The sequence below is a fragment of the Microcaecilia unicolor genome, chromosome 1 (assembly GCF_901765095.1).
Source record: "Microcaecilia unicolor chromosome 1, aMicUni1.1, whole genome shotgun sequence".
NCBI classification, from domain to species: Eukaryota; Metazoa; Chordata; class Amphibia; order Gymnophiona; family Siphonopidae; genus Microcaecilia; species Microcaecilia unicolor.
In genome coordinates this window covers 652,480,618-652,500,850 of record NC_044031.1, presented here as the reverse complement: position 1 = coordinate 652,500,850, position 20,233 = coordinate 652,480,618, and the positions used below count along the sequence as shown (strand labels likewise).

General features: G+C 44.5%; 2 protein-coding genes across 3 annotated transcripts in view; both read left to right on the top strand.

The window, feature by feature from the left end:
- The window catches only part of FTSJ3 (FtsJ RNA 2'-O-methyltransferase 3), a 48,315-nt gene extending 47,255 nt beyond the window's left edge, over nucleotides 1–1,060 (top strand). For both annotated transcript variants that reach the window (XM_030186067.1, XM_030186076.1), the window contains exon 22: nucleotides 631–1,060. In XM_030186067.1, coding sequence (XP_030041927.1) covers nucleotides 631–829 — 199 coding nt within the window. In that variant the 3' untranslated portion in view covers nucleotides 830–1,060. The remainder of the gene's footprint in view (nucleotides 1–630) is intronic.
- Nucleotides 1,061–3,429: 2,369 nt separating this feature from the next.
- The window catches only part of LOC115461502 (T-box transcription factor TBX1-like), an 83,726-nt gene continuing 66,922 nt past the window's right edge, over nucleotides 3,430–20,233 (top strand). The window contains exons 1-3 of the mRNA XM_030191350.1: nucleotides 3,430–3,510; nucleotides 3,715–3,796; nucleotides 4,343–4,545. Coding sequence (XP_030047210.1) covers nucleotides 3,430–3,510; nucleotides 3,715–3,796; nucleotides 4,343–4,545 — 366 coding nt within the window. The remainder of the gene's footprint in view (nucleotides 3,511–3,714; nucleotides 3,797–4,342; nucleotides 4,546–20,233) is intronic.

The following is a 20,233-nucleotide window of genomic DNA, read 5'->3' as shown; positions in this document are numbered from 1 at the left end:
AAAGTCGTTGGGGTGCATTCTGTAGGTTAGCTTAGGCCATTGGTTCTCAGTCCAGTCCTTGAGACATACCTAGCCAGTCAGGTTTTCAGGATATCCACAATGAAAATCTTTGAGACAAATTTGTGTACAGAGGAGGAACTGCATGCAGATTAATCTTATGCATATTCATTGTGGATATCCTGAAAATCTGACTGGCTAGATGTCTCGAAGACTGGACTGAGAACCACTGACCTAGAGTTAGGGCCGGTGTTAAACATGTTGGAGCCCAAGGCAGATTATTTGGAAGGGAGCCCCTAAGCCCACCACAAACTGCACCTCCTTCAGTTTGACAGGCTTAGGGGCCCAGGGCAGTTGCCTTGTTTTCACCTCCCTAATACTGGCCCTCTCTAGGGTACCTAATACCCTGGTATGGGCCTGACCATTGATCTTGCATGAATTTTATGTAAGTGCTGTGCTGGGTAATGTAGGAGCACTGATTGCTGTGGAGGATTTGACCAGTGTATGAGGGGAGGAGCCTAAAACTCCCCTGCAGATTGAATTCACCTCATACTTCAGCATTTAGAAGGTCATTCTCCTGGAAGATAACGGTTGAAGGAGGAAGATAATTTTCATGTTTTCCTTTTTTTTCAGCATCTATAAAAAGGCAGGGCTTGGGAAAGAGAAGAGAGAAATCACCTATGTCGTGGCGAAAAAGGGAGCTGGACGCAAAGTACGTCGACCTGCTGGAGTGAAGGGCCACTTTAAGGTGGTGGACGGTCGTATGAAGAAAGACAATCGGGCCCTGAGGCGGAAGGAGCATGGCAAAAAGCGCAAGCCTAAGAAAAAATGAAAACACACTGAGACTTTTTTCTGCCTGGCCAGGAATACTAAAACATTAGGAATGCTTTCCTAAGTGTGTCTTTTCCTTTTTTTCTCAAAAGGACAGTGTATGCATATATGATACGACTGAGCTAAGGGAATTGTCCCCTGATCAGTTACAGACCATGTATTGTTGGTCAGGAAACCATTATTTGTATTTCTATTCTAAGCTTCCTTTAGAGAAGAGATTTTATTAAAGAAAATCTACATGTTTAAGTTTTGAACCTTGTTTCCTTTAGTTCTGTGTCCGTTCCACTTGATGATTTGATTTGAACCATGTTGGTCATGTCAGTTTATATGAGTTCTATAGTAATTATTTGTACTTCACAGTAAAACCTGAGTGGAATGAAAACTCTCCCCAAAATTTACTTCTCTTAAAACGGAGAAAGTAAGTAACACCAAAAGACCTTTATATAAAGTGCCTTACAAAAGTCTTCACACCCTCGTACATGTTTCATGTTCTGTTATCTGAAACGGTGCTTTTCATTAATGTGAATTTTCAAGTGTTAAAAAAACGGGGTCATATGTCACCAGATGACTACCAAAACAAATTATCTCATATTCTGAAATAGTTTAATACATTCATTATGTTTCTTAAACTAGTAGTATTGTTTAACACAGAAGTAAATCCATGTTCAAGTAATTATTATCTGAGATACTCCCATTTCACCCAGCCCCTTCTCTGCCTTAACAGGTCCTCTTAACCCACCTCCAACCCATCTCTCAGTCTTCACCTTCCGTCCATCTCCTCTGTCTCCCTGCCACTTGCAGCCAATCATCTGTCTCACAGTTCTGAGCTTTCCTATCCAGATGTTTAACAAACACCAAGGCATTACTCACCAGCTGTGAGCAGCAGAATTAGACTTAAAAAATCACATGATCTGCTGCTTCCTGCTGTCCACCTTTCACACAACACCCTCACTGATCTCTAGTTTTTTCCACCTGATAACTTCCCTTCCAGTGCTTGGTCTGAGTCTCCCCTCTGGATCCTGCCTGCTGTTTCTTGTCCTTTACTGCTCCAGCTTCTTTTTTCCATTAACTTGCACTGTGTCCTTTGTCGGGTCCTTGGTCTCTTAAGTCTTCTTTTTACCAGTAGATCCTGAGTGGACCAGGCAGCAGCAGTTGTGAGTCTGAGATGTTTTCTGCTTTGTGGTGTCATCTCTAACCTCACTCCATTCCTCAGAACTTGTGCTATGGAGGGCAGCTGTTTATTTCCAATCCCCAGGGTCGCCAGGCACAGAGTTGTGCTTTGCTTGTCTGTCTAGAAGGTTTTCTCAACCGGCTCTAGGCTGCAGTTGTGAAGGTAAATGCAGGTTCTGTACAGTTTCCTAGCAATGAGTGTTCTGTATTATGATGTCATCAGCTGCATCCATCTGTGCTGAGGCAGTAAATTCTGAAGGGTCATTTCACAGAGCGATGAGAGTTATCACTGCACTTTTCCTCCCTAGTTAAACAGTAGTTTCTGTGCAGATGATTTGCAGGAGATAGAAGTTTAGGAGTAACCTGCACTGCCCTAACTGCAGCCTCTAGTATTCCATGAGAGGGAGGCAGTTGTATTTCCTTCAACCACTACCTTTCACAACTGCTGTGGATAAGACCCCAGTTGAGCCCTTGATAACTGCCAAAGCAACCGTCAACTAATCTCTTGTCTCAGAATTCTGAGCTTCATAGGCATCACTATGAGGTGGCAAGTGCCACCCCCCAAAAATGTCTTCTTACCCCTATGCCACCGCAGTTTAAGACATCGGAACATGCTCAGGGTATCCTAATGCCTGCCAGATCAGATCATGTACAAACATTCCTTCTGCTACCCTCCCAAGCCTGATTTATTGTTAGCATCCTCCCTGACCCTACAGGGCTGTCTGTTCTGTCAGTTGCACACATGTGTATTCTGCACTAGGAGCTCTGTGCCTGAGGCGTGTGCATAACTCTGAGAGAACAGACAGGCTTGTAGGGTTGGAGAGGGTGAGGGAACATGCTGACGATAAATGGGGCTTGGGAGGATAGTAGAATGAATGTTTGCACATGATGGAATCTGGCAGGTATTAGGATACCCCGGGCCTGGTCCGATGTCTTAAACTGTGGTGGCAAGCCATTTTTTGGGGTGGCATTTGCCACTACATAGTGATGACTATGAAGCTTTGAATTCTGAGACAAGAAATGGCTGAAAGTTGCAGTTTTCAAGGGCTGAAATAAGGTCTTATCCACAACAGTTTTGAAAGCACTGCAATAGTGGTTGAAAGAAACACGACTGCTTCTGGTAGCACAAACCTGACCAAAAGATAAGAGGAGCCAAACACCAAGTCTATGCCTCTGTCCCCACAGTTCCTCTTGTTTCTACTGGTGCTTCAAACAAGTTGAAAATTCCTGCACGCTGATCTCACAAAATCAGTTTACAGAACTTGAGGTGCTGGAGTTTTCAACTGGCCTTCAGTACAGACAGAAGCAAGAGTTCTCCAGAGACCAGCAATGCTCTCTAATTTAAAAAAAAAAAAAAGAAAGACCTAAAATCAGCCACGAGCTGCCTCTTACATGTAGCAGCCCAGCTTCCTCAGACCACGCGGGACCCGCATGGCTGCCTCGGCTCAAGCCCTGATAACTCCACATGAATCTCCCTCCTCCCAGGGCCTAGTACCAGTACCACTGGGGGAGGTGAGCCAGAGCAGGAGTCTTCAGGATCACACCTCCGCCCTCCCAGATTCAGCTTTCATTTGAGCAACGGCAGGCTCCAGCAAAAGGGGGAGGCATGGCTGACTGACCTTTGCTCCTCCCCCACTCCTCTTATATTGGCAGTTGGGTCCGTGGGGCTTCAGAAGGTACACAGCAGTGCTGCTCTGATGCTGCCTTCTTACACAGCTCCAGTGTCACACAGCAGCACAGGCGGCAGCAGCCACAGGTCTGATCATGCAGCCCCGGGGGAGAGGTGCTGCCACCAAAGGTAAGATCCCTAAGAAATCTCACCGTAAGAGCCTGAAAACAGCTCCTGGCTCTCTTAAATAGGCCTCAACAGCTGCAAGCAAACACCTGCTTTCTCTCTCTCTTGAAGCTTTACCGTGAAAAAATTTACCCTTCAGCTTGCTTGTCCCTTCTAACCCCATAGCCCTCATCCCTACCACAAGTGCAGGATCAAGCTGCCTCTTTCTTCACTCTGCTACTGAAATTCATTCAGGATAGTGCAGTTGTTTCACCAGCTTCTCACATGTGTAGTGCCCTAGCCTCTGCTCCACAGCCCATCCCCTCGAGAAAGCTCAGTGCTTCAACCATTAGCATTCCCCACTTTCATACAGGACAGCTTTGTGCCTCGGTCATCAGTGCCCTCTACTGCACTACAGGACTATACGGCTTCACCACACCTGACAAAGTATGCACTGCACCTCTACCCATCTTCAGGATTCTCCTCCCCACTCCGGATCCAGCTATGCACCCTCCCACTATCACCAAGAATCCTATTGGAACCCATCTTCATCTACCTGTTCTTCACCAGAATGTGCCCTGTCAGACTGTTCTGAGCCACAGGATGCCATCTCAGACCATGGCAATGGAATACAACCTCAATCACAACTGCCAACACCCTCACCTCAGGACACTCCTAAACCCATCCAGGAGCAAATTGAGGAGTATTATTCCTATACCCAGTTCTTTCTGAAAATCTCTAAGCTCTTGGAAGTTAACGTCACTGCAGAACCAGTAAACAAAAAAAGACTCCATTGCTATCCTCAAATCCTGTACAGCTGCTATCTAACAGACTATCGCCTTACCAGTGCATCAGGTGCTTCAGGACCTGTAACTGGCCAACTGGCAATCTCCTTTCTCAGCACCTTCTGTCTCTAGACAGCTTGAAATCAAGAATAAGGTCCAAAAGGTGTTGGGGCACAACTTGCTGTAACTTCCTTACCACTCAGAACAGTCTTGGCAACAAAGTTCATGACCTTCAAGCCCTGATGTTGGAGGCAGACTTAGACGACGTTGCAATCACAGAGACATGGCTCAATGGTTCCCATGAATGGGATGCAAACATACCAGGCTATAATCTATTTAGGAGGGATAGAGAGGGTCGTAGAGGTGGAGGAGTAGCTCTATATGTGAGAAATGATATCACAGCAACCGAAATGACAGGGACCTGGGGTAAGGAAGAAGCAATATGGATCACCTTAAAAAGAGATGATAGAACCTCTGTCCACGTGGGTGTTGTCTACAGACCTCCAACACAATTGGAAGAATTAGATAAAGACCTGATCGCAGATATTCAAAAGTTGGGAAAGAAGAGAGAGGTGCTGTTGCTGTGAGATTTCAATCTGCCGGATGTAGATTGGAAGGTTCCGTCTGCAGAATCGGAAAGAAGTAGAGAGATTGTGGATGCTTTCCAAAGTGCTCTGCTCAGACAAATGGTCATGGAACCCAGGAGGGAGGGAGTGACGCTGGATTTGGTGCTCACAAATGTGGATAGCGTGTCAAATGTCCGAGTGGGTGCCCACCTGGGCGGCAGTGACCATCAAACGGTTTGGTTTGATATGACGGCTGAAGAGGAGGGTGGCCACTCAAAACTCAAAGTCCTGGATTTCAAGCATGCTGACTTTAGTAAAATGGGGGAATACCTAAGGAAGGAGCTGATGGGCTGGGAGGACGTACGAGAAGAGGAAGGACAGTAGTCCAGGCTGAAAGAAGCTATAAATAGGGCCACAAACCTTTATGTAAGGAAAGTAAATAAAAGCAAGACAAAAAGGAAACCGCTATGGTTCTCCAAGCAAGTGGCTGAGAAAATAAAGGCTAAAGAGTTGGTGTTCCAGAAATATAGAAAAACTCAAGACGAGGAACACGGGGAGGAATACCGGAGAAAACTGAAAGAAGCCAAGAGAGAGATACGTCTAGCGAAAGCGGAAGAACAAATGGCTAGAAAGGTAAGGAGGGGTAACAAAAATTTCTTCAGGTATATTAGTGAAAGGAGAATGACTAAAAAGGGAATTGTGAGACTAAAAGATACTGCAAACCGCTATGTAGATAATGATGAAGAAAAGGCAAATTTGCTAAATAGATACTTTTGTTCTGTTTTTACTGAAGAAAATCCGGGAGAAGGACAACGATGGACAGGCAAAAGTTCATTTGAGAATGGAGTGGATATAGCATCGTTCACGGAAGAGAGTGTGTATCAACAACTAGAAAAACTAAAGGTGGACAAAGCCATGGGACCGGATGGGATCCACTCCAGGATATTGAGGGAGCTCAGAGAGGTTCTGGCGGGTCCTCTTAAAGATGTGTTTAATAAATCCTTAGAAATGGGAGAGGTTCCGAGGGACTGGAGGATGGCAGAGGTGGTGATAGGGAAGAAGCTGGAAACTACAGGCCGGTAAGCCTCACTTTGATTATTGGAAAAGTAATGGAAGCGATGCTGAAGGAAAGGATAGTGAATTTCCTGGAAGAAAATGAGTTGCAAGATCCGAGACAACATGGTTTTACCAAAGGGAAATCGTGCCAAACGAATCTCATTGAATTCTTTGATTGGGTGACCGGAGAATTGAACCGTGGATGTGCTATAGATGTAATCTACTTAGATTTCAGCAAGGCTTTTGACACGGTTCCCCACAGGAGGCTCTTAAATAAACTGGATGGGCTGAACATAGAACCCAAAGTGGTGAACTGGATTATGAACTGGTTGACGGACAGGCGCCAGAGGGTGGTGGTGAATGGAGTTCGCTCGGAGGAGGGACAGGTGAGTAGTGGAGTGCCTCAGGGATCGGTGCTGGGGCAGATTCTGTTCAATATATTTGTGAGTGACATTGCCGAAGGGTTAGAAGGTAAAGTTTGCCTATTTGCGGATTATACTAAGATTTGTAACACAGTGGACACCCCGGAGGGAGTGGAAAACATGAAAAAGGATCTGAAAAAGCTAGAAGAATGGTCTAAGGTTTGGCAATTAAAATTCAATGGGAAGAAATGCAAAGTGATGCACTTAGGGAGTAGAAATCCAAGAGAGGCGTATGTGTTAGGCGGTGAGAGTCTGCTAGGTACGGATGGGGAGAGGGATCTTGGGGTGATAGTATCTGAGGATCTGAAGGCGATGAAACAGTGTGACAAGGTGGTGGCCGTAGCTAGAAGGTTACTAGGCTGTATAGAGAGAGGTGTGACCAGCAGAAGAAAAGAGGTGTTGATGCCCCTGTACAAGTCGTTGGTGAGGCCCCACCTGGAGTATTGTGTTCAGTTTTGGAGGCTGTATCTTGCTAAGGATGTAAAAAGAATTGAAGCGGTGCAAAGAAAAGCTACGAGGACGGTATGGGATTTGCATTACAAGACGTATGAGGAGAGACTTGCGGACCTGAACATGTATACCTGGAGGAAAGGAGAAACAGGGGTGATATGATACAGACGTTCAAATATTTGAAAGGTATTAATCCGTAAACCAACCTTTTCCGGAGATGGGAAGGCGGTAGAACGAGAGAGCATGAAATGAGATTGAAGGGGGGCAGACTCAAGAAGAATGTCAGGAAGTATTTTTTCACGGAGAGGGTGGTGGATGCTTGGAATGCCCTCCCGCGGGAGGTAATGGAGATGAAAACGGTAACGGAATTCAAACATGCGTGGGATAAACATAAAGGAATCCTGTGCAGAAGGAAGGGATCCTCAGGAGCTTAGCCTAGAATGGGTGGCAGAGCTGGTGGTTGGGAGGCAGGACTAGTGCTGGGCAGACTTATACGGTCTGTGCCGGGGCTGGTGGTTGGGTGGCGGGGATAGTGCTGGACAGACTTATACGGTCTGTGCCAGAGCCGGTGGTGTGAGGCAGGGATAGTGCTGGGCAGACTTATACAGTCTGTGCCAGAGCTGGTGGTGGGGGGCGGGGACTGGTAGTTGGGAGGCGGGGATAGTGCTGGGCAGACTTATACGGTCTGTGCCAGAGCTGGTGGTGGGAGGCGGGACTGGTAGTTGGGAGGCGAGGATAGTACTGGGCAGACTTACACAGTCTGTCCCAGAGCTGGTGGTGGGAGGCGGGGTTGGTGGTTGGGAGGCGGGGATAGGGCAGGCCAAACTTATGCGGTCTGTGCCCTGAAGAGGACAGTACAAATAAAAAAGTAGCACATAGGAATTTATCTTCTTGGGCAGACTGAATGGACCGTGCCGTCATCTACTATGTTACTATGTTATTCCATGGTTGCAGAACTGGCTATCAAGAAATTCAAAATTGCTCCAGTTTCCTCTGGCAAGGAACCTAGCTTACTCGACTCCATTGGATGCAAGATTTATCAAAGCGCCATGCTTTCCTTGAAAATTGCTTTCAACCAGCTCCAAATTTTATACAATCAACAATCACTCCTACAGTAATTGGAGGAAACTACTGCCACTGACCATGGTGAGACCATTGCTCACCTATTTTTGGCTGTTCAAGAAGCGATCTACATTTTCATCAAAACCAGCTATGATGCATATGATACCTCATTCAGAATAGCTGTGGTTGCTATCGCAGCATGCCAGTTAGCATGGCTCATTGCTTCAGATCTTCAAGAAGACCACCATGATTTCTTGCAGATTCACCCTGCTTGGGTGACAAAGTCTTTGGCAATAAAGTCAAAGACACCATATCTGAAATCAAGAACAGTTGTTCTACCATGTGTGAACTATCCAATCCATCTCAGGAGCAGACTTCCCAATACCAGAAGCTCACTCCATCCTCCTTGTGACATACCTTCACCAGCAGTTTTCAACGAATTTTATTCTAGGAAGTACTACATACCTTACAATCAGTCACCTTCTTGTCCAGCTAAACAGTCTGTCTTATGCCCAATGGCAGAGGGCCAGAGATTGTAAACCAGCAGTGACCTCTTAAGGCCCATCCTTGAAATCAAACCCTAGCTTTTGACACACTGCTGATCGAGGGGCGGCTCAGCCACTTCACAACAGCATGGAGAACTGTCACAATCAACAAGTGAATTCTGAGCATTATCTTCACAGGGTACTGCATGAACTTCCAAGAATATCCAGAATATCCACTTGACCTCTACATCCTTTCTCCAGAACACCACACCATTATCTGCCCATTCTGGCCTCGGAACTGGATGAGCTACTGCGGAACAATGCAGTAGAAGAGTTCTCTCTAGACCACTGTGACATGGGATTCTACTGCCAAGTTTTATCTTATTCCCAAAATGACAGGCAGACTCGGGCCCATTCTCAATCTTTGGCTCAACATTCTGCCCCTCCTCGAGAAAAATGGCTCACCTCCCTCAACTTCAAAGATGCTTACACCTACATCACCATTAACTCCCAGCATTGGAAATTCCTCAGATTTACCTTTTTTGAACTGTCTTACCAGTACAAGTTCCTGCCCTTCAGCCTCTACTTTGTTCCCAGGGTGTTTAGAAAGTGTCTTGCAGTAATAGCATTGCACTTACACCCTTATTTGGACAACTGGCTCCTGTTGACTCACTCACAGACTGACTTGAGAATTGCCCTTCGCAGTACACTGCATACTCTTCAAACGGGGTTTATCATCAACTTTGACAAATCTCACTTTCTGTCAGTGCAGTCCCTGACTTTCATTGGAGCCAGACTGGACACCATCTCAACAACTGCCTACCTTCATTGCAGCATGGTATACCTGCCTCTGTGCCCATGCCCAAGACTTCAGCATGCAATGTTCTCAAGCTGCTGGGCTACATGGTGTCCACAATTTTATTGGTACCACACATCAGACTTCTCATATGGCCACTTTGTGGGTACCTCAAACACCATTGGAACAAAAAAAAACCAAAAAACAACACTGCCCCTCTCAACACTGGTTCCAATTCCTCAGAATCTTCATCAATCCCTCTGTTAATGGTGCACTTCCCCAGCCCTACAGGCAGGTTGCCCCTCCAGACCTCTACTGCTGCATCTCACCATCACCACTGATGCTTCTACACTGGGCTGGGGAGCCTCTCTAATTCATACCAGAATGCAGGGACTTTGGACCCAGCACAAATGATCTCTTCACATCAATCAGCTTGAACTCCGTGCAGTGTACTATGTCCTTCACACCTTCTTCCTCTGGATCCGACACAGATACAGCTGGCAATGTTCTACTTAAACAAGCAGGGTGGCTCAGGATCACTATGCCTTCGCCAGGAGGCCACTCAGATCTGGTATTTCACCATATCTCTTTATACCGTTCTTCAAGCTATGTACCTTTCAGGCCAACACAACCGGCTTGTGGATTCCCTTAGCTGAAACTTGGACCCTTATGAATGGTCCCTCAAACCCAACAACACATCTCAACTCTTCAGTAAGTTTGGACATCTTTGCATGGACCTGCTGCCACTTCAACCAATAGAAAATGTGCACTCTTCTGTTCCCTCTGTCCAGGAGGCACCAGCGTTGCCCGATCTGCCTTCATAATCTCTTGGAGCAAAGGTCTCCTGTATATGCTTTCCGCTTTTTTTTCTTTCTCTTCTGTCCTTTCCTAAGATATTGTAGTTCCTTTCTATCCTCTTGATGTATTTTCTTTGTGTACTTCTTTGGTTTTCCTGTTAAGAAAGGTGATAATCAAGCATTCTTTTAAACATTAATTGCGCTTTGTTGGCCACAGCAGAATGGGTTCCCCCGCCTTCTCTCCATGTGAAAGGATAGTCCAGTCCTTGTAGGGCTCAACCCAATGTTCATCATTTTACAGAATGGCTAATTCTTCCACCCCCAGTCTTTGTGGCCTCTCCCACACAGCATGGAAATTGGTACCTTGTTGACCACTTCCCAGTCTCCCAGGAAGTGAAATCTATCCTCTTGGCAGCCAGGAGGCCCAGCACACCGAAATTGTATCACTCCAAACTTTGTCAGTTATGTCATATTCGCCACTACTTTGACTGTAAACACTTTGCCATTCTGGTCCAGGTAGTTATTTTAGCCTATGTAGACTATTGTAATGTTCTCTATTTATCTCTTACAACTAAACTCCATTCTAAGCTCCAGATATTACAGAACACCACAACTAAACTCATCTATGGCCTCAAGAGATCTGATAGTGCTACGACTTCTCTTACTTCTCTCCATTGGTTACAAGTTCAGGCCTGAGTTTTGTTTAAACAGACCTGTGTAGTTTTCATAATGTATGTTGGCCTTGCCCCTGTTTATCTTTTTAATTTGCTTTCTTCCCCCCCCCCCCCCGTTTATTGTTTATTTCTGTCCTCCTTTTTTGGTGTTGTGTAGAAGAATTTTAGAGGATTCCTTTTGTTATCAAGCCACTAATTTTTGGTTATCCCTTTCTTCTGTTCTTTGCTCATCTTTCTCTTACTTTTCTTTTTGCAAGAATCTGAAGACTTATCTCTTTAAAAAATTTTGGCTAAGTGACTTTTATATTTTTCAGTGATCTTTTTTTTTTCCCTCTCTCTGTCTGTTACCCGCTTGGAACCACTATTAGTGGGAGTTGGCAGGGTACAAGAATCATATTACATTATATTACATGGTTCGCCTGTTGGACACGGAACAAGGAGTAGAACTCCTTCAGCTTCCCCACCCCGATGTTATCTATCGCCTTCATCTCGTTTGCCCCGGCCTCAAGAGTCATCTCTTTGCTATTGCTGCCTACCATGACCATGTGGATCAGAAACCTGTCTCCATGCATCCCTTGGTAGCCTGCTTCATGAAAGACCTCATCAACATGTGACCTTCCCTATGAGTTCCATCACCGTCCTGGGACTTCAACCTGGTTCTGGTCATGTTAATAAAGGAACCCTTAGCACCCATGGACCTGGCTCCATCTGGAAAGTGCTATTTTTTACAGCCATCACATCTGTAAGACATGTCAGTGAGCTTCAAGCCTTAGTTAACTACTCTCCATACCTACAATTCTTCCCCAACTTGAGTGGTGCTCCAAACTCATCCCAAGTTGCTCCCCAAGGTCGTCTTCGACTTCCTCATCAGTCAGTCCATCGTGCTCCCATCCTTCTTACCCAAACCCCACGACTTGCCAGCAGGAATGGTCCTACACTCACTGGACTGTCGTCGGGCTTGCCTGTTCTATCTCCAGCAAGCAGAATTGATCTGCAAATTTACTCAGTTTATCGTAATTTTTAACTCCAATAATCCAGGACTCCCAGCCTCCAAACAGACTTTGTCCTCCTGGATTTCCGATTGCATTAATTTATGCTACAGCCATGCAGGACAACAGCCACTTGCCTGCACAGGTGCTCACAGTCTCTGGGCCATGGCCTCCTCCATCATCTGGCTAATATTCCACTGCCAGACATCTGTAAAGTTGCCACATGGTTTTCCCCACACACATTTGCAAGGCACTGTTGAATCAACTGATCCACTTCTGAGGACATGGATTTGCAGTGACAAAGGGTGAAGATTTATGCAATCTTGATTTTATTTTGTTTCTTATTCACAATTACTTTATGAATCTTTCTATAGTTCTTTCATGTGGAAGATTTATTGTTCCGATCAGTGAAATAAGCTTCTGTTTAATGCATTTTGAATTGGTATATTTTAGACAGCAGAATGTGAAAATATATACAAGGATGTGAAGATTTTTGCAGGACACTAAGCAGTCTGTATATGAAGGCCCTTTGGTGTGAATAATTACTCACTGATGCATAGTAGAAATAACATATGGGAAGAATTTTCACTTTATTCACAGACTCGACACAGTACCGTGTTTTGGCCACAGACCTGCCTCAGGAGTCTTTAGAAAGACCCTTGTAGTTTTGATACATCGCTCTGTAGTCTGTTTGGAAACGGAATAGTGTGTGAACTGCTGGTCAGTTGTAAACAAAATAGCCACACACTGTTCCGTTTCCAAACAGACTACAGAGTGACGTATCAAAACTACAAGGGTCTTTCTAAAGACTCCTGAGGCAGGTCTGTGGCCGAAACACGGTACTGTGTGTCGAGTCTGTGAATAAAGTGGTACTTTGTACACCAGCATCCCGTTTCCCTGGAGTCATTGGTCCACTTCCCACTTTCCCTTATCTGTTGATTTCTCGTGGGAGTTAGTGTTCATCCACCTTGGTGGATCACCTCCTCCAAGAATTTTCACTTCATATGTATATATATATATATATATGTATATATATATATATGTATATATATATATATATATACACACACACACAGTGCACTCCATTTAAGTGCACGTCGGATAAGCGCATGCTCTGTTTAACTGCATGCCGTACTTCGGTCCCATTTTTGGCGCCATCAATTTCTATGGGAACAAACTTTGGTTTAGTGCACCACTGATAACTGCAAGATTCACTTATATGCATGGTTTAAGACCACTCCTCTGCAGGAAAGACTCCGCATAAGCGCACGCACGGAATACAGAAGCCAATTGGCACGTGACAAAGGGGCGGTAAATTTGAAATCTCGGTTAACTGCCATAGGCAGAATAAGCGAAAGAAAGTTGTTAGAGTGTACACTGGAGTCATCATTGTCGTCGTGCAACTGTAAGACTTTAACACTGGCTGAACGAATAGAAGTTCTTAAAAAATTAGAAAACAGTCATGCATCTATTGCTAAAGAATATGGGGTCAATCCCAGTCAAAGTTTACGTATCTTGAAGCAGAAAGCTCAGCTTCTGGAAGACTGGTAAAACAATACAAATCCACACAGGAAACGAAACGGGTGGGAAAATGGTGGAGGCTATTATTAAGAATAAAATTACAGAGCACATACAAAAGCATGGGCTACTGAGACAAAGTCAGCACAGATTTAGTGAAGGGAAGTCTTGCCTCACAAATCTACTGCATTTTTTCGAGGGGGTGAACAAACATGTGGACAAAGGGGAGCCGGTCGATATTGTATATCTAGATTTTCAGAAGGCGTTTGACAAAGTGCCTCATGAAAGACTCCAAAGGAAACTGGAGAGTCATGGGATCAGAGGCAGTGTATTATTATGGATTAAGAGCTGGTTAAAAGATAGGAAGCAGAGAGTAGGGTTGAATGGTCATTATTCTCGATGAAGAAGGGTAGTTAGTGGGGTCCCTCAGGGGTCTGTGCTGGGACCACCGCTTTTTAACATATTTATAAATGACCTTGAGATGGGAGTAACTAGTGACGTAATTAAATTCGCAGATGACACAAAGTTATCCAGGGTCGTCTCGTCGTGGGAGGAATGTGAAAGATTACAAGAGGACCTCGTGAGACTGGGGGATTGGGCGTTCACATGGCAGATGAAGTTCAACGTTGACAAGTGCAAAATGATGCACGTGGGAAGGAGGAACCCAAATTACGTCTATGTCATTGCAAGGTTCCGCTTTAGTTACAGACTGAGAAAGGGATCTGGGAGTCATCGTGGATAGGACATTGAAATCTTCCGCTCAATGTGCTGCTGCGGCGGCTAAGAAGGCGAACAGAATGTTGAGTATTATTAGAAAAGGGATGGAAAACAAGCATGAGGATGTTATAATGCCGTTATATTGCTCCATGGTGCGACCGCACCTGGAGTATTGTGTTCAGTTCTGGTCGCCTCATCTCAAAAAAGATATTAAGGAATTGGAGAAGGTGCAGAGAAGGGCGACGAAAATGATAAAAGGGATGGAACGACTACCTTATGAGGAGAGTTTAAGAAGGCTAGGACTCTTTAGCCTGGAGAAAAGGCGGCTGAGGGATGATATGATAGAGGTGTACAAAATAATGAGTGGGGTAGAGCGGACAGATGTGAAGCGTTTGTTTACGCTTTCTAACAATAATAGAACCAGGGGACACAAGATGAAATTAGAATGTGGTAGGTTTAAAACAAATTGGAGAAAGTTTTTCTTTACTCAGCGCATGGTTAGACTCTGGAACTCATTGCCGGAGAAGGTAGTGACGGCAGCTGGCCTTGCTGAGTTTAAAGGGGGTCTGGACAGATTCCTGAAGGAAAAGTCCATTGATGATTACTAAATTTTGGGGTTTTGCCAGGTTCTTGGGGCCTGGATTGGCCGCTGTCGGAGACGGAGTGCTGGGCTTGATGGACCTTTGGTCTTTTCCCAGCGTGGCAGTGCTTATGTACTTATGCTCTTCTTCGGTGGTTTTCTCAAGTCAGGAGCAGACAGTTTCCTGTCAGTGGTCCACTGCTTATGGAGAAAACTAATCAGCTAGCTGAAAGTCTTGGACTAACTGAATTCAAAGCCACTGTTGGAGGTTGGAAAGATGGAAGGAGAGGAACAACATAAAATTCAAGAAACAGTATGGTGAAAAACAAGACGCTGATGACTTTGGTGCTGAAAATTGGGTTGTTTCAGTTCTTCCGACCATCTTGAATGAGTTTGCACCTCGTGACATTTTCAATGCTGACGAAAACAGTCTCTACTGGCGAGCGATTCCTGATGGAACACTTGCATTCAAACAAGCTGAAACTACAGGAAGTAAAACGTTGAAGGACTGACTGACGATCCTCCTTTGCTGCAATATGGATGGGAGTGAGAAGTTGGAACCCCTCGTCATTGGAAAGAGCAAACAGCCCCATTGCTTCAAGAATGTGAAGCGATTTCCTGTGTCATACGAGGCTAACGCAAATTCATGGATGACTAGGGAAATTTGGAAGCAGTGGCTAAAGAAGTTAACTAGAATGCGGGCACAAAAGCGTCAGATTTTGTTGCTTTGTGATAATTGTGCTGCACACAGGGATGATGTCAGGCTGTCTAACGTCGAGGTGGTCTTCCTGCCACCAAACACTACCTCTCTGATCCAACCTGTGGATCAGGGCATAATAGCCAATTTCAAACAACATTATCGGGCTCTTGTGCTACATCATCTGATGAGCGTTATGGATGACCAGACTGGGAAGGATAAACGTGCTGTTGAACTGGCTTGTAATCTATTACTGTTGGATTCCCTGCGTATGTAGAAAGAAGTGTGGAATCATGTTACACAGGCAACCATTGTGAACTGCTACAAGTGGGCAAGCATTGTTAAGGATGTGGAGAAGGACGAAACAGATGCAGCTGTTGCAAACGCGTCAGATGAACAGGCTATTGACATCCCAGCCAGTGTTACTGAAGAGGAGTTTCATCACTACGTAGCTGTTGATTACAATCTACAAACAGCTGACGACAGCACTGATGTCGAGATATGTGCCTACATGCAGACAACGGCTGATGTTGAAACAGATGATGAAATGAGCAGCGAGGCACATGCTGACGAAATTCAACAACCTCCTGTCACTTTTGCAAGAGTGCTGGAGAGTCTCAACACCTTGCGGGCCTATCTGGAGGCCACTGGATGTCAGTGCTATGACAGTTTTTACCGTCTGGCAGATGTAGTCTATGGCACTCACAGACCCAATAGTGTACAGAGAACTATGACTGATTACTTCAAGTAAGCCTAACGTCAATTAACGGAGACTGTATAACGTCAGTTAATGGAGACTGTATACTGTATGCATAATAAACAGTACTGTACATATGTTTATCAGATGTCAAGTTTCTTTGGGTCACAACGGTTAAGTGCACACTCCATTTAACTGCATGTATTTCTTTGGTCCCAGACCCTTGCACTTAAGCGGATTGCATTGTATTACACACTTATCTATCACTACTTTTCTTCCATCCCCAAAAGATGAGCACTGATAATGCACTCTAGTACTCTAGTCATGGATTTGATATACCACCTTTGTGTGGTATAACCAAAGTGATTTACATTTCTTATATGCAGGTACTTTCTCTTTACCTAGTGGGTTTACACTCTAAGGGCTCTGCTTACTAAGCTGTGTTGTAGTTGCACTAAGTTTTTAGCGCATGCTAAAGATAGAGACTCCTGTTATATTCCTATGGGTGTCTCTAGTGTTGGCACATGCTAAAATGTTTGTGTGCCTACAGGTTGGCTTGGTAAACATGGCCTTAAGTTTTTTGTACCTAGGGCAATGGAGAGTTAAGTAACTTGACCAGGTTCAAAGAAGGGACAAGCATTATTTTCTGACACTTAGTGAAATTTGCACATACATGATAATTTCCTTTCCTCTAGTCCCGACTCTGCTCCACAAGATGGAGACAGAGACAAGCTCAGAGCTAACTGCACTCTTCTTAGATGCAGCCTTCAGCGCCTCAGTTTACCTCTATCAAAGCTAAGAACCCAGGTTAAAAACCAACCAAAGATAACTTATGAGGAGGCTCGTTTTCAAAGTACATAGACTTACAAAGTTATTTAGGTTACTATCAAGCTCATTTTCAAAGCACTTAGCCTCCCAAAGTTCCATAGAAACCTATGGAACTTAGCCTCCCAAAGTGCTTTGAAAATATGCCTCTATGTAACTTTGTAAGTTTATGTACTTTGAAAATGAGCACCTATGCATAGTAGATAGCTGATTAAAACCTGAACTGTCACACTCCTTATCAATTAATGATTAAACCAACAATGAATATAGTGTAAAAAATGATCCTAGTCTTTCTTTACCATTTTTAGATCAAAGACTGTAGAAGTCCATCTGGCACTGTCCTTACATTCCAACTACTGGAGTTGCCATCAAATCCCTCTCCAGCCCATCCACAGACCGTAGACCTTAGTTATTCACAGCTGGAGTTTAAGCGCCACTCAACACATCAACACACATGTTTTTTAATGTTAGGGATCCTTTGTGTACATCCCATGTCTTTTTGAATTCTATCACCATTTTTGTCTCCATCACCTCTCTTGGGAGGGAATTCCAGGCATCAACAACCCTCTTTGTAAAAAATAAAAATTCTGATGTTACTCCTAAGCCTACCACCCTGCAACCTTAGTTCACGTCATTTAGTTTTACCTTGTCCCATCTCTGGAAAATATGTGTTTGCATATTAATACCTTTAAAGTATTTCAATATCTGTATCATATCTTCCTTATTCCGTCTTTCCTCTAAGATGTACATAGTCAGGTCTTCCAGTCTCTTCTCTTATGTCTTTTGGGGCAAAACCCATATAATTTTTGTCACAGCAAATTGTTTTGCTTTGCGCTTTGAAACATCAACTCAGCCACACCTAATGCAGCCCAAAACCTCTCTCCTTGGTCAATAACCCAAAAATGAAATAATACCCTAAACTAAGAGTAGGATTAACCTCCAAATAACTTCGGAGTCGGCAATAATGCACTCATTCTACATTGTTCTTTTTATGAACACATCATTCTATCAACCCTTGATTGCTACAGCTGCCCTGAGTGGATTTTGTTGATTGGATAGATAACAGCGCAAGAACTGCTCTAAAATCGGGTTCGTTCTTTCTGTCTGACTCTTAGACAAGGGGTGGTATGGTAAGAAAAATGACCTGGGCTTTCTCAGTTCACAAGAGGTGATTTATGGGTAGAGTCGTGGAGATTTTCACTAAAGCCCCTTTCTTAGTTGCAGAGGCGCTCTCTCTCTCTCATCCAGATTACTGAAATCTGCTTCACCAGGCTTCCTGTTCTTTCGTCTGAGGGTCCCCAGGTGAACTCACCAAACTGGGGTGAAAGCCCTCCCAGAGATTCTTTATTTCTCTTTCTAGCTTAGGTATAATGGGGCTGTTTCATGATCAGTCTCTTATTTTGTTTTACTTTGTTAAATAAAACCACTGCAGTGGAGGAGGAGGGCCGTTCTGTCTGCAGCTGCATCAGGCAGTATTCCCAGTACCAATAAAATTCCATAAGGAATTGTCCTTGAAAGATCTCTAGCAGAAGAGTTGGTTGTGGCATCTGCAGGCCTTTCCTGCTGTTTAGTCACTGATTCTCAATTGTGGGTGCCAGAGCATATAGAGGAGGTTAAATGGCTGATCTTCCTGCCAATGGCTGGAGTTATTGAGCCTGTTTCCAATCTTTCCTGGATGTGATCATATGCCTCTCTACAGTTCTGCTCCACTAGGAATAACCCTGCTGTGACCGACTAGGTGCAGGGAGTCAGCTGAGGTTGCAAACTGCCAGTCTCTGTAGACCACATACCTTCTGCAATGGAAAGTCCAAGGTAGAGCTTAATCATTCAAGAAAATAAATTACTGCTGGGCTTCATCTTTTCAGTCTTTTCGTTATAACCATCCCCAGGGAGGGAGCTCTTTAGATTTCAGCCTCTATGTCCTGTGACTTTGACAGGGACATCAAGTCCTATAGCGTTCTGAAACTGTGCTGAAACTACCCTCCTCCCCCAGGACCAGCGTTGGGGTGGACTAACAGGGCAATTGCCCTGGGATCCCATGTCACTGGGGGGGGGGGGGGGGGGCAAACCTGCCTAAAGTTGAAAGAGGAACAACCTGCAATCAAGCTTTAGGGCCCCCCTCTCTAGTTGTCTGCTCTGAGCCCCCATCATGTCTAGCACCAGCCCTGTCCCCACCCCTGACTTCCCTAATTTCTTCACAGTTGAGGATCTCTGTGCTTACCTCATGTTTCATCATGTGACAAGGGGGTAAATACAGTCAAGGTGCTCAAGGAAAGACATAACAGACAAAAATACCTCTGCACCAATGCCTGAAAACCTCATCTAGAGGCTATATTTCTGAAACAATTTAAAGAGGGTGGGAGTGGACCAGAGAAAGGCTACCAAAATGGCACAGGCCTGCACCAAAAGCCCTATTGTTGTGAGTTAAGGTGTCTAAACCTAAACATGTATACACTAGAGTAGTGGAGAGAGATGGAATACATGAGATAAACATTTAAAAATCTCAAAAGTATAAATGTACAAGAAGCAAGCTTATCTTTTTGAAGAAAGAGTGCTCTAGAATAGTTCTTGGTATGAGACACCTATGAGGTAGGCTCTCGAACAATAGAAAATATTTCTTGATGCAAAGGGTGGTAGATATATAGAAAAAACTCTCCCAGTGGAAATGTCAAAGACAAAACCAGTAACAGAATTCAGTAAAGCTTGCAATAAGCACAGACCATCCCTTGTTGAAATAGGGAGAAAGGCAGAGATCATCTGGGGGTCTGTGGTATTGCACCAGGAGTGAAAATGGACAGCCTGGATAGGTTTTATGGTCCATATGTTATAAATTATGAGACAGGTGATAAGACACATGTGGTACCTTGACTTGGTTGATTGTTTTTCCCTGTGACGATGACAGTCTGGATCATTGGAAGGATCCACAGATGAGCAGGTTCTGCATGTGAAACCTTTCTGGGTTCATAAAGTATACTCAAGACAGACAGGATCAGTAGATAGATGATGAATGATAACTCATTGTATCTGTGCAGGAAAGGAGCAAATGAGATGGACTTTTTTAATAAAAACAATCTCACGCATGCACAAAGCCTGAGAGATGCTGAGTGTCTCACCTGTGTACAAGGATTAATCTCTCTCTGTCATCATGTTTAATAAGCTCAGGCTCAGTTATCGAGTGGCTGATATGAGGAAGTGTGAGAGGAGGGTGGCTTGGGGACACTGTGTGTTGGCAGCTGGAAAGATGGATGAGAGGAGCAGGCGAGGTGCAAACAGGAAAAGTTGGCAGGGGGTCACAAAGCCTGAGGGTTGCAAGAGTGTTTGCAGTGTCTCATTAGTGCATTCTGT